Raw genomic sequence first — 13,918 nt, 5'->3', positions numbered from 1 at the left:
TGGATTATTTTTTTTAATGTTGCCAACCCGCAGCAATTCTCCGACGCAGTTTGCTCCAGTGCAGGAATCAGAACTGGAGATTTAATTGATTGTCATAATGCATCATTACTAAGGGTTAGTATTAATATTTAATAATATTCAAATATCATATTTAATTATTTTTTTGTTCAATTAATATGTTCTTTAGAAATGCGCTTATTGTAAAAACTACGGCGCCGCAAGCACTTGTCGGTTTCGTGGATGTACCGTACGTTATCATATGATTTGCGGTATTAGAAAAAATGCTAAATTTGAGTATTTTGGGCAATTTAAGTAAGTTCATTAATATCTAATTCAGATATATCTAATCTATATGTAAATAAAAAAACTGTAATATATTTTCTCGCTTTATCCTAGAACATTTTGTCATAATCATCACTACCAACAAGAGAGTATGCCGCTGCATCCCACAGTATTTGGAAGTATATGTATGCCAAATGAATACATTTGCTTTTGTGGAAAACGTGTAACACCTTTTCTAAACATTTACGTCCCTTGTTGCAACAAGTGGGCTCATCGTCATTGTTTACAGGTACTTTTATTGAATAGTAAACCCCAACAAAATTATTAGTTCAATGTTAAATTTTTAGTTTTGGGCATATTCATCTGCTTCACTTGTGTCATGTCCTATGTGCAAAAACACTGATGATTTTTGTGCAGAATTGAGAAATATTGGGATTTATATTCCCGAACAGTAAGTGTATAGATCCCCATATATCAACTTATTCCTTTTATATTAATATGATGTAATAAAATAAATCTATTTTTAAGAGATGCTTCTTGGGAATTCAATAATGCTTTTAACTACTTATACCAAAAGAAAAAGCAGTGTATTGCTGATGTATGTAAACATTCAAAATCTCGCAGTTTTTCTAGAGAAAATAGGTGAGTTAATTGAATTCTATTGAGTAAAATGATTGTCGAAGTTATTAGTAAATATATTTATTTAAATTTGTTGTAATTGTATCAATTATTGCTCTTACATTGCCATAATTCATTTAGATTATTAGATGAATAGATAATGCAATTACAATCAATCATTTAAATAACTAGGTTCACTATTAAGTAGAAAATAATAATATTGAAAGTTTTCTATTTCATATGAGGACTAAATATATTCACAGCAATTCTAAAATTATATGCCATTCACATGGCATTAAACATAAATTTCAAAGACATTTTGAATTAAACGTAAAGTTATCTCATATAAACGAAATAGTTTTAAATAATTATCTTAATATTTTTGTATTATTCGGTAGATTACAGTAATTACAAGATATGTATAAAATGAATGTATGCTTTATACAAAACACCTGCAATGTTTGATTTTCGCGCGTCTCCTGAGCGCTACAGGTGTGAAGTTCGTGAACTATTGGAGTAAATAATAAATGATAACGCAACAAAACCGACGCCACTATTTTGCACGTGTTTATAAAAGAGGGTTATGAACAGTTACGAATATAATTTAGTCCTCAGAAGTAATAATATATTGCAATTCGTTTTTCGTAGTTTATTTTTGAAACACGCATCTTGAATCATTTATAAGTCTATCAAATATTGTACGATTTTTGACGCGAATGTTACGTGTTGTGTAGAAGTTGTATAAGAATCAATTTTTGCCATCGTAGAAAAGGTATTGTAGATTTTATAGAATTAGAATGTAGAATTATTCTGTTTTGGTAACATTATTGTCGTACGTTTTGTTTAGTCTAATTGTCTATTCCCCTAACTTTATTTGCGGGACTTAAGTTGTTTCTCACAAGAGACGTGAATCCTATGTGAATCCTCTACTTAGACTAAGAGTAATATTATCAGAATTAATTCTTGCCCTATTAGAATCCTTTAAGTCTCCTACCTGACTTGATTCATTTACTTGTTTTTCTAAACTTTAAAAAGACAACTTTTTTTTACCATCCTAGAATCTTATAAATAAGATAAGCCAGGTTTTACTTCATGAGCTATTTGTAGAAATTGAAATATTCTATATTTTGATACCGTACAACATACACAAAGTTTTTTTTAGAACAATTGCCTCTAGATATTTCATATTTTCCTAAAGTTGATTCCGGTATGAGAAGTGTTCAATAATAGAATTTTTTTTTTGCAGTGAGTGGAAAATTTTAATATGCATGTTTTGCGGATCAAATGGATGCCATATAAAATGTTTACCTGAACCATTGACAGATATATCAGAATATGCTTGCACAATTTGCAAAAGGATCGTAAGTATATATTAATTGAACATTTATTAATAGTGTTAAATTATAAAATTCTAATTGTATCTGGTTCATGGTTTTGGTTCTTTTTCCAGTGAACAACAGATAGCCGGCTTTTTGATAATCATTATAAAATGAATTGTGTTCCCTTACTTATTTGTAAAAATATTATGAATGAAATTTGGTATCTATTGTGAGAAAAATATTATGAAGTAATTAAATTTGTGATTTATTAAATAAACTTATCATCATACTGATTATAGTTTGTGTAACCACTTCCATTTAATTCAAGTCTAGTCTTGCTACTCAAAATAGTTAAATTTTATAAAACGGGAATAAAAGTAATCCACGGTATTGAAAGACAACTGTAATACCAATCAACAAAGTCCATTCACATGTTTTGCCTAAATATTACTAAATATCAGACATTCATTATAAATTTGCGGTATGATCTATAAATAATAGCACATCATTTTATTTCATTAAGTTTTATTACAATTCTTATAAAAATTGCCTTCTTTAAAACAATATAAGCTATGAATGCATAATAATTTAAAAAGTTTTCAAACTATAACTAGGACATATATAACGCATATGCATTCATAATCTAATTAAGTGTCCTTATGAAAAAGTATATCTAAAGTGCTCAACCAGCGAGCCATTGAGGGTGAAAATTTGTCTATGCATATTTATCGAAGTCGATTTATCCATAAATCACTTAAATTGAAATGTATTTATATGCATATATAATAATTAGGTAGACTTTGAGATACTTTGACTTAGAAAAGAAATTTTAAAGTAGTTGTGAAAAAATATGTAATGAAAATTACATTTGGGAAAAATGACAAGTTACAATTACATTATTTGCTTATTATTGAGTTTGTTTCAAAATTTTTAACAAAATTTGATTTGATCGAAATATGCTTGACTAGGGCTAGGTTCATTTCACATTGTCTTTTAAATAGCTTCTAGTATCAGTTAATAGTATATATTCCGTTATTTGAGAGCCACACCTGCATTTTTATATAAATTTACACTCACCATTAACAAAGCAGATATGTTATTCAGAAATCTTTTGGATAAACAAATTTGAGCTTAATATAAACATGTTACCTATTAACGATCTTTGGCAGTATTATTTAGTACCATTTTAACATTGAATTTAATTTATGTATAATTAATACATTTCAAATACACGCACCATCATCATTATACAAATAAAATTTAGCATATATCTATAGATAATTACTATCATAACATGAAAATTTTGCCAGCAAAAATCATCAAACATTGTATATAAAGTTGTATAATTAAAATTACCTTATAATATTTTCAAATAATTAAATATATGTATATCAGGCAAATTTAATATATTGGTAATCTGGTAAAATATTGACATACTCACAAATATAGGGAAAAAAACGTAGAAAACGTGAATGAAATCTTTATCATTCATTTATTAAAGATATTAATTTGAATAAAAATTGTATTTATACCATTATTCACCAGATATATTACAATATATTTGACATACTATATATTCAAATTTCTAAAGTACAGCACTTAAAACTGTCAGTCATATTATTAAATTTATTTTTATTATTTCACATTGATCATATAAAATGTAAAAATGGTGGAGTATTACTTATGAACTTTTCATAGAGCACATGTTACCGGCTATAAAATAATAAGCACATTTATTATTAATATTCTATTTGTAAAAGTTGTGCAATGCATTATCACATTACTAAACATCCATTAATTTTTTATTTTGAAATGTTACACATAGTTTACTGTGCTATGTTAGTAGTTAAACAAAAAATTAAATTTACTTGCGTGTTCATAAATCTCAATCAATTTTTTAATAACATTATACTTTTAAATTTGATTTATACATCAAAATGTCTTAATAACATAAATGAGATCTCATGCTTAACTCCAAACATTTTGCAAGAATATCTTGCTTGTCATTATTTCAATAATAATTTCCTAAAATTACTGAAAGTAGCAGTACTTCCAAAGTTATATTGAAATTTATTGATAAATGAATGTTAAATGTCCTTCAGTAATAAAATTTATTTTCATTAATTTTTATTTTGAAATATAGTCCTGACTTTGCTATGCTTTTTTGGTAACTTGTTTAGTTGTGCGTGAAACTAAAATGAAATAACTTAAAATATTCAATTGTAATGCTCGTGTTTTTTAATTAATTTATGGGGGCTTGTGTACATTACTAGACTGCTTTTTTGTTTCAGAGCTACCTGTTTCATCAGGCAATACCTGCTGTTCCGGCATGTCTGGAAGTCGAATGAAAGGTAAGCCTGATCTTTCATGTCCGCTCCACATACTGTACAGGAATGGCATTTGGCCCTAAAATAACAGAGAATATCGTAATTTTGATTTGTCTTTTTAGACTTTCTTTCAAAAATAGATAAGATTAATAAAAAAATCTTTTAAATAAAAATAATCCTCTATTTATTCATTCAATTTCAAATCAATCACTGCATGCAGACCGGTACTATTATACAGAAAATAATTCTATTTAAATAATTGGAGTAATTCTTGTTTATAAAAAGCAACTTAAATATATTCATACCGTATCTTGATGATAGTGATATGGTTCACTGCTCTGACTTGGCACGGGTGGTTGATTTGTGGTTTGAATGTGTGAATGATAAGATGGTTGTTGTTGGCTGGTGAGCTGATTGTATGGTCTGATTCCAGGTCTGCAGGACAATAATTGAATAGCCTCTGCTAAGCCATCCTGACTTCCGCTGGATGGCTGCCAAATTGAATCTATAATAATAGTAGATTTTGAGTTAATTTTATAGTAGTATTCTATTGAATTACATAATTAAGAAGGTTAAGTGCTCACTTTAAAAGTCGTGTCTGAGCCATATATAAGTATATGAAAACCACATGTTATGTGTATATATAACAGATCACCCAATAACATCATAAGATTATTTATATTTGGATATTAAAATTTTGAATAATTCGAAGTTGAAATGCGGACTTTAGTATTGTTATATGTATGTTATATTGCAGACCATGGAAATACTAAAGTCCGCGTTCCATATATTCCGCGTAAATATATTTAAAAAATATATATCTTACCAGGTGTGGTTGATCTGCTGCGATCACTGCAAGACGTCGTAGTGCCGCTGCCTCCTCCAACTGGGACGCTCAATTTGGATACTCCCCCAACTGCTCCCAAACCTCTGGCCGTCGCTCCCGCGCTTATTTGGGCTTGGTGCTGAGGATGAGGATAGTGGCAACCACTAGCATGTGATGTCACATGGTGATAATGTGGCGGATAGTAATGATATCGGCCATGAGGTGCAGCGACATGTGCAGAATCCCAGGGCATGGACCAGCGACGCATGGACGCATCTTCACCGCCTGCGGTACCACTGGCCTGGGGGACAGATGATATATGATTAAATCATATCTTCATGATCACATATATCAGAAGAAATGTGACTAGAAACACTAGATATGAGCAGCAAGAAATAACAGCGCCTTTTTAAATTATTATTATAACATACCTCCGCTGCTGCTGCTTCCGACCATCGTCTTTGACCTTGGAGTAGAGGAAATAATGGAAAATGAAGAGGGCTTCTAAGACCCCTTGAAGCACCTCCTGTTCCACTACCGCCGTGGAAAGGTGCTTTCATACCTTGTAGTAAACCAGGATTGGGCAATGGCCCTCGCATATGTTCCAAATGACTACTTCCTCTAAAAGTTTAATTTTCAAGACAGTAAGTATTTAGTGTTTGTATAAATTATGATCTATTTTTCATATAATTCAATTACATAAAAATACCTTATTGTATCAAGAAATCCTTGTATTGGACTAGGACCTCTTGGATGTTCTACTGGAGATGGCCCTCTAAATGGTGGAGGGGTTTCATGATATCCACCACCACCTCTGGCAGACTCATGAAGGGGCATTCCATGATGTTGATGCTCATAGTGTGCTCTTCATAATGATAAGGTAAATATATATTTAAATATAATATTATTGTTTTAAACTAGGATAAAATTAGTGAGTTTATTATCCTTACCTTTCCCTTTCAGCTGCACTTTTGGGGCTATCAGCCATTCCCTGTGGAGGATATTCTCCTGATGAACATTGACACATGTCTGCCAGTGAAAGACACTCGAAACAGGCAATGCAAAATTGATACTGTAAGTTCACTAGTGTGGATATGTTGTCAGCGATAATTTGCTACATTAAAAGAAAAATAAGAATAATATCATTAGTTGATAATTAGAATTATATTTGAAGTAATTTTCGAATAATTTGATAATAGTTGATAAAAATATTCTGATACTTATATATTTGTTAGATTATTTATATATCATTTATTTGGAAAATTTATATTATATTTATCTCACATAGTTGTTATCTCTCATAGCTCCAATCTGTTCGGCAGCTCCTTCGGCCTGGGGATGCTGTTGCTGAGGTATAGATGAATATTCTTGTAGCAGGGCTACAATGTGACATTTAACAGTGGCAGTTGCCACAGCTGTAGAACGCGCCAGCTCATCCCAACCAGTCAAGGCAGGTAATAGCGGAGGGGGACCGGTCATAAATGCACCTCCTGTAAGTACAAAAAAAACTTATTATTTATATTCATTATTTATTATCACAAAGTTCTATAAGAATTATCATATATGATTCCTTTCTCATTATGTTATTATAAATTCAACACCACAAATTTTACAATGTTCAATATTGATATATAAATTGAGAAAGGCTTAATTGCCAATTAAGGCATCGGATTTTCTTCTCAAAAAAGTTGAAAAACATATTTACATCTAATTTACCTGAAGTCCCACTAATTCCTTCGGAACTGAGTGAGCCACTTGTTGCTCCACCACTAAGAACATTTAATCCGGGTTGTGAAGCACCTGAAAAACTGTGCCCACTCATACCTAAAGGTGTTTGAGTCGCAGATTGGTCTGGTGTACAATGTGCCAGAGTAGATAAGGATTGCGATAATTTGAAACCGGCAGTACATAATGAATTTAAAATCTGTAGAATATATAAACAAATTAATAGTAATACTAATATTGATATTAGTTTATTCTGAGAAATCTTCATTATTTACCTACTTTCATGTTTACTAACAATGACAATATCATTGTGTTTCATATTTATACTACTTTATAGATAAGTATCGGTAATAGACATTGGAATGGAATTATTTAATTATTATCACCTGTAAGTAATTGAGCCAAGAACTTAAACATTCTGATACAGCAGTCTTTGTGCTGCTAGAAGAACTCGAACTAGTGCTAGGTGATACAGATGATGAAGTATTTACACTTCCTATATGTCCTCCAATAAAACTAAAAGAGGTTCTGGGACTCGCTTGAGCTTCCTCACCTCTACTTTGAGGTCTATCGGTATCACTCATTATTACTTATTTTATGCAATCTGAGTAAAAATGATTTTGCACAATTTTCCACATTTTTTAAGAATAGGTTTATTATTCTAACTCTTTTATGGTCATGGATGGTTATTTTTTATTATGAGGCAAAAACTTATATAACTATTTGAGTAATTAATTAAATAGTTTACATTTCACTTTATACTGGATTTGTTCAATGTTTGTGTTGCTATGCAAAGTTACACTTTTGAGATACATGTATACACAAGAAGTTTTATCATTACTTCGTTTTGAAACTCTATCGAATAACCATTGAATCATGATTTATTGAGTCATTAATTTGCGTAATATAATAGAATATTTTTATATTATTATTTTCTTTCAGGTTATATTTTTTAAGAAGCACTAAGACTTCTTATATAATTCGTTTGATGCATTTTTTAAATTCTATATATAATTTAAATATGTAGTGATTAGTATGCACAATATAAAAAATTTTTTACATCATTGAATATTTTAATTGAACTGTTGGTTAATTATTCATTATGTTTTAATTTGAGGTTATATGAATAAATTAAAATTTAATAATCAATGTTAAATATAAAAAACTATAGTTCATAATTGGTGATAAACATACATATTTCTAAATGTTATTATTTATATTTTAAATATTTGAAACTTCTCACATATGTAAATATTATAACGTCAAAGTTGACATAAGGCCTACCGATATGTCACAGTAGTTTCCTTTTTGGTCGCTAGTTGCTCGAGGGCGATCCTTGATTATATAAATAAATATGGATAGAATATAACTTCAAGTAATTTTGCCACATAGAAATTCAAAATTATTAAAATAATTATAATCGCAATTTATAAATAATAATATCAGGGTCAGGTTAAGACAACAGTTTATTCTACATTAGTCTTCAATTAATAGATCAGATAAAATAATAATTTAAAATTATTATCATATATTAAGCAAATAAGAATAAATAAGACTTAATATATCATGATTCAATGGTTATTTGAGAGAGTTTTAAAACAAAATAATAAAACTTTTTATGTGTACATGTATTTTGAAAGTACAAATAGAACAAATCCAGAATAAAGTGAAATTTAAACTATTTAATTACTCTAATAGTTGTATAAGTTTTTGCCTCATAATAAAAAATAACAATCTGTGACCATAAAAGAGTTAAATAATATTACAATTCTTAGAATAATATTATAGTATTCTATAGATTAATCACTGGCAATGTTTTAAAAATGGAAGATCAGATTATTTTACATTCTTGAAGTTTTTAGTTGTTTGTAGAAGAAACAAACAGACTAGATAAATTAACATGGGCAAACTAACATACAAATAGGTTTCATTGTGAAAGCTTTAGAGTTTGCTTTAGAGCTTTTATTTAGTTCATAACATTTTGAGATACACCAAGTAATACAAATAAAATCTGAATCTTATTTTGGCTGTTATTTATCGGTATTTGTTGTAATTAATTGCAAATAGTCAATTCTTGGAAATACTTAAACTTATTATAGTCCAGTCATTTAAGCATAAATTAGGTAAGAATCTCTGAATTAGAGATACCCAGTTGTAAGTCTGTAAATACTTGTATATTGACACTAAAATGTTTCCTAAGTTAAAGTTAGGGTGTACCTAGCTGGGTATCTCGAATCCCGAGGTAAACTTACTCTAATGACTGGACTATTACAAACACTCTATACTCTTCTTTTATCTATGATTACAAATAAGTTGAAGTGAGCTGTTTTAAATGTTGCCAACTTGACACTATGAAAGACACTATATTTATTTTGAAGGCATTTTTTACATTTTCTTTTATTGAATCTAATTTATGTCGTATTTTGTGATTTATTCATAGAAATTGAGGATGTCATTAATTAAATTCAAGTTTTTTTTTAAAATTATTAATGACGACGTAATTTATATTAAAATAAAGTACAAAAAACATTTTACTTAGGTGGTAAATAATTGAGAATTTACGAATATAATGCGAGTTATAAGAAATGTATTTACCAAGTTTCATTTTTTTTTTAAATCTGTTTTTTTGGATTTACTTGCTTTATGACGTTGTCAACACAAACAAACAATTGTCCCGCCATGCACGTATAGAGAACGCGCGCGCTTGTGTATCCCGTTATTTTTTAAAATATATTACGCGGCTCCTCGCCAAAGAGAAAGGCAAAAAACAATTTCAACAAAATGCTTTTGCGTCAGTCACTTCACGAACTCCAATGTGGAAAGTCTTCTTAAACATGTTTTGCTCCGTTGTTGTGTTCCATTTGCAACAATAGTAGAAAAATTAAAGCTAACTTTTCAATTATTAAAGACTTTTAACGGCTATCAGTGGTTGATAAACGATAAAAAATTGTGAATTTATTTCTTTCAAGTGTCAAATGTGTAAATAAAATTATTATTATAAAATCGTGTGCATGTGTTTGTGTCAAAAAGGTTAAAATTGATTAAAACTCATATTTTGAGCAATCATGCAAGAATATGTTTGGATTTTGCTCGCATGTGCTTTAAGTGCACATCTAGTATACTGTCAAGGTAATGTTTTACTTTTATTTATATATTCATATTCGATACATGTGTATAGAAACTTGTTTTGCACTTGAAAGTACGACCGAAGCACGTTGAAGTTACTAGAAAAATATATATTAACTATAGGTCATTCATGAATTTTTGATCTAATTCATTGATTATAATAACGTACTTTTGAAGCTTATTTTTGGCGGAACTTTTACCTGCAAACAGATTTCCTCCATTTTCCATATTGTTCTTGTATTTTGACACGACGCGGGCTTCAGCACAACCCCTGACCTCCTCCGAGAAAAAAATGGTATTTATAATGCTGTTTTTTTTCTAGGGTGATGACAGAAGTAGTATTGAATCCAGAGTAGTACAAATAAAATAATAATACTGTAATATTGGTTATAATAATTATTATACCCAATATTACAGTATTATTATTTAAAGTTTTTAAAGTACTTTAGAAACTTATTTTCGGCAGAACTTTTATCTACAATCAGATTACTTCTAGTTTTTCTATATTGTTCTTGTATGTTGACACTACTCGGGCTTCAACACCATCTCTTTTCTCCTCCGAGAAAAACATATTATTAATAATAGCATTTTTTCTAGGGGATGAATGGAGTTGTATTGAAGCTAGAGTAGTGCACAAATGAAAAAAATAATACTGAATTATTGGTTATAACGAAGTATGTTACCTCGATTTTCTATATTGCTCTTGTATTTTGACACTACGCGGGCTTCAACACCATCCCTGACCTCCTCCGAGAAAAAAATTGTATTAATAAGAGCATTTTTTCTTAGAGGATGCCATGGGTAGTATTGAAGCCAGAGTAGTAAATAAGCAATTCGCTTTCGTTTGCAGAATTTGATTTTTGGATATTATATTTTTATATACGATAGAAATTTGTGTCTGATTTATTGAAATATTTGTGACATAGTGAATGCTTTCTTCGATTTATGCTTATTAACTTATTTCTTACATTATGATTTTTGGTCACTAAATTAGATAGAAAGATATTTTTTAACCTTGATGAATTATCAATTATCAGCATTATTGTTTTGTAAGCCCCAGGGATAAAGTTAATAGAATTTTGGAGCTTATTTTTTAATGATCTATATTAATTCTAGTCTGTTCTTGTAATTTTCCGGAGCTTTTTGACTCTAATATGACTCCTACAAATACTCATAAAAAAACAACACAAACAAAAATGTTCTTCGTTTTTACAGAATTTGGCTTTTGGATCTTTTAGATATAAAATAAAATATTATTTTTAACATATTAAATAGAAACTTGGAGTTGTCTTTCTGATCTATCTAAATATTTTTGCTGGTGTAATGACATAGTAACTACCTTTTTCAAGTTGCTTTTTATTTACTACCTATCTCTGTTCCAAATCCAGATAGAAAAATCACTATTTATTTGGGTCATTGATGAATTGTCCATTATAGTATTACTGTTTCGAAAACTTGGGATGTATTGTCTTTTGGAGCTTATTTTTGGCGAAAATTTCTCTTTCACATGGATTACCTGGATATTCTGAACTATTTTTATAATTTTTTGACGCTTTCTGGACTTCAATACCACCTCTAAAGAAAAATCACTATTTACTATAAACATTGATGAATTGTCCATTATAGTATTATTGTTTCGAAAACTTGGGATGTATTGACTTCTCGAGATTGATTTTGGCAAAAAATTTTACATGAATTACCTGGATATCCTAAACTATTTTTACAATTTTTGGCGCTTTGTGGACATCAATACCACACCAGCCATCTTCCAAGGATAAATTAGTATTATCCATCACAGATTACCAAAAAGAAATTTGCTTTCTTTCTACGGACTTAGATTTTTTGACTTTCTATTTATTATTTTTTATATATTTTATAACTTTATTACTTTGATGATTTTTTTGTCCTAAACCAGTTATTACTAACATTTGGCACAGAAGTTAGTGAAAGCGCACTAGAATAATAAGATGAGTCCAACTTGTGGTTTATCAAGTTAATAATAGTCAATTATTCTCAATGATTGTAACGAAATCTCGATATATAATTTACCATTTATTTCGAAGATAATTGTTAGTAGTTAGTTTTGCGTCGGTTGCAAATTAAGAGAGAGTTTATAATGAACTTGGAACCAGTGTATAGTATTTATATTTACTTTTTTCATATAAGGTAAATGGTGAAATAATTTAAAAGTAAATAGCAGTAATAAAAAATTATAGAATAATTATATAAGTCAGACCTTTAGGGATCTTTTATTCGAACCAATACTCTAAGAGCTAATTAACAGCTTTAGTTCTTTAATGTCTTCAGAACAAACAGAAATTTTTGAAAATTAAATATTTCTGATACCATAAAGATATCTGAAAAACGTTCAAATATTTTTGACATATAAAAAAATAATTTTGCTCACTCTATAACCATGCATAGAAATAATTATATTTGGCTTATATTTATAAACTTGTTTCAGAACTTTCATCTGCACCATTTGCATTACTATAGTATTGCTCCTATTATTTTATATTTATAATTTTTGGTGCATCTGGCTATTTTTTACTATGATTTTAGTTAACAAGATAGTCTTGCATATTTCTAAACTTTCATAGTTATAATAGTATATATTTCAATAATATCTTAATTGTTGAAGATATAATTAATATATAAAAATTATTTATTCTAATTAACGAATCTCCTAAGTCTTTTACCTACCGGCGTTCTAATATAAACATACATTTTACTAACGGCAGTTTTTTAACCGATTAGCACAGTTATTCAAACGACATTAATTTGTGAATAAACATTTTTTATTTGCCTGATTTAAGAACGCACGATGAATAAATAATAATTTGAATGCTCTTTGTATTGTGTACAGAAGATACTTCATGTAATAATTTGGCTTTGTACGATTTGCATGACGAATTGTGCTTAAAAAATTTGCACCTTTATGGTAAAAAAGTGAACTCGCATGCTTATTTTATTATCATTATTATCAACTAAAGATTATTTGATAACATTAAGATATATATATTATAAGAACTATTACCTTACCGATCTTTACTACGCATTAAAAAAACTCTCCATTAAACATAATATCAGAGTAGTCTTTATCTCAGATGACACTCTTTCAACATTATTTACTAAGTTAAAATCTAAATTCGATCCGAAAATTTTAAGTGATTTAGTATACAAATTAAATTGTCTAAATTGCCAAAGATTTTACACAAAAAAATCTCTCGACATAGAAATAGTTCAAAAAATAAAAATCAGGATAAAACAATGCTTTCAGAACATATTAATAACCTTCAGCATTACATTGATTCTCTAAATCGGAAGGATGAAAAATTCCCTTCATTTAAAAATTTTAAGCATAAATTTAATTGTGTGATTTTGCGATTTGCTTTATATTAACTTATGAGTATAGGATTAAAAAATATCAAGAAAATTCTATTTATAGACATATCAATGTTTTATCATTTGATTGTGCACTACTTTAAAAATACAATATACAACGTAATAATTATTTACAATTTCTTAATAACAAATTCTTTATTCCACTGTCTATTTTTTGCACCATATATCGCAAATAAGAGTCCAGCTTGTAGTAAAACCAGTTTTTTTCAAGGTTTGGATAGTTCGTCCTCTCTAATAATAAACAATTGGTGAATTTGTAATAATACCAACGGATTTTGTGTTAATGTCTC

The 13,918-nt window shown here is 28.8% G+C and overlaps 2 protein-coding genes across 2 annotated transcripts; one reads left to right on the top strand and one right to left on the bottom strand.

Moving 5' to 3' along the window:
- Positions 1–433: 433 nt before the first annotated feature.
- Positions 434–1,057, top strand: LOC113383462 (PHD finger protein 7-like). The gene is made up of 4 exons (XM_026621727.1): positions 434–571; positions 630–733; positions 811–924; positions 1,042–1,057. The coding sequence occupies exons 1-4, from the start codon at positions 434–436 to the stop codon at positions 1,055–1,057; spliced, it is 372 nt and encodes a 123-aa protein (XP_026477512.1).
- Positions 1,058–4,376: 3,319 nt separating this feature from the next.
- On the bottom strand, positions 4,377–7,681 carry LOC113383461. The gene is made up of 9 exons (XM_026621726.1): positions 7,484–7,681; positions 7,089–7,296; positions 6,657–6,862; positions 6,323–6,486; positions 6,082–6,237; positions 5,804–5,993; positions 5,373–5,673; positions 4,852–5,051; positions 4,377–4,625 (listed from the first exon to the last, which is right to left on the bottom strand). The coding sequence occupies exons 1-9, from the start codon at positions 7,679–7,681 to the stop codon at positions 4,467–4,469; spliced, it is 1,782 nt and encodes a 593-aa protein (XP_026477511.1). The 3' UTR covers positions 4,377–4,466.
- Between the last annotated feature and the right edge of the window lie 6,237 nt (positions 7,682–13,918).

The sequence above is a fragment of the Ctenocephalides felis genome, unplaced genomic scaffold (assembly GCF_003426905.1).
Source record: "Ctenocephalides felis isolate EL2017-DRISC unplaced genomic scaffold, ASM342690v1 CF-g0.4_SCAFFOLD_03570, whole genome shotgun sequence".
Taxonomy (NCBI): Eukaryota; Metazoa; Arthropoda; class Insecta; order Siphonaptera; family Pulicidae; genus Ctenocephalides; species Ctenocephalides felis.
This window is presented reverse-complemented; position numbering and strand designations above follow the sequence as displayed.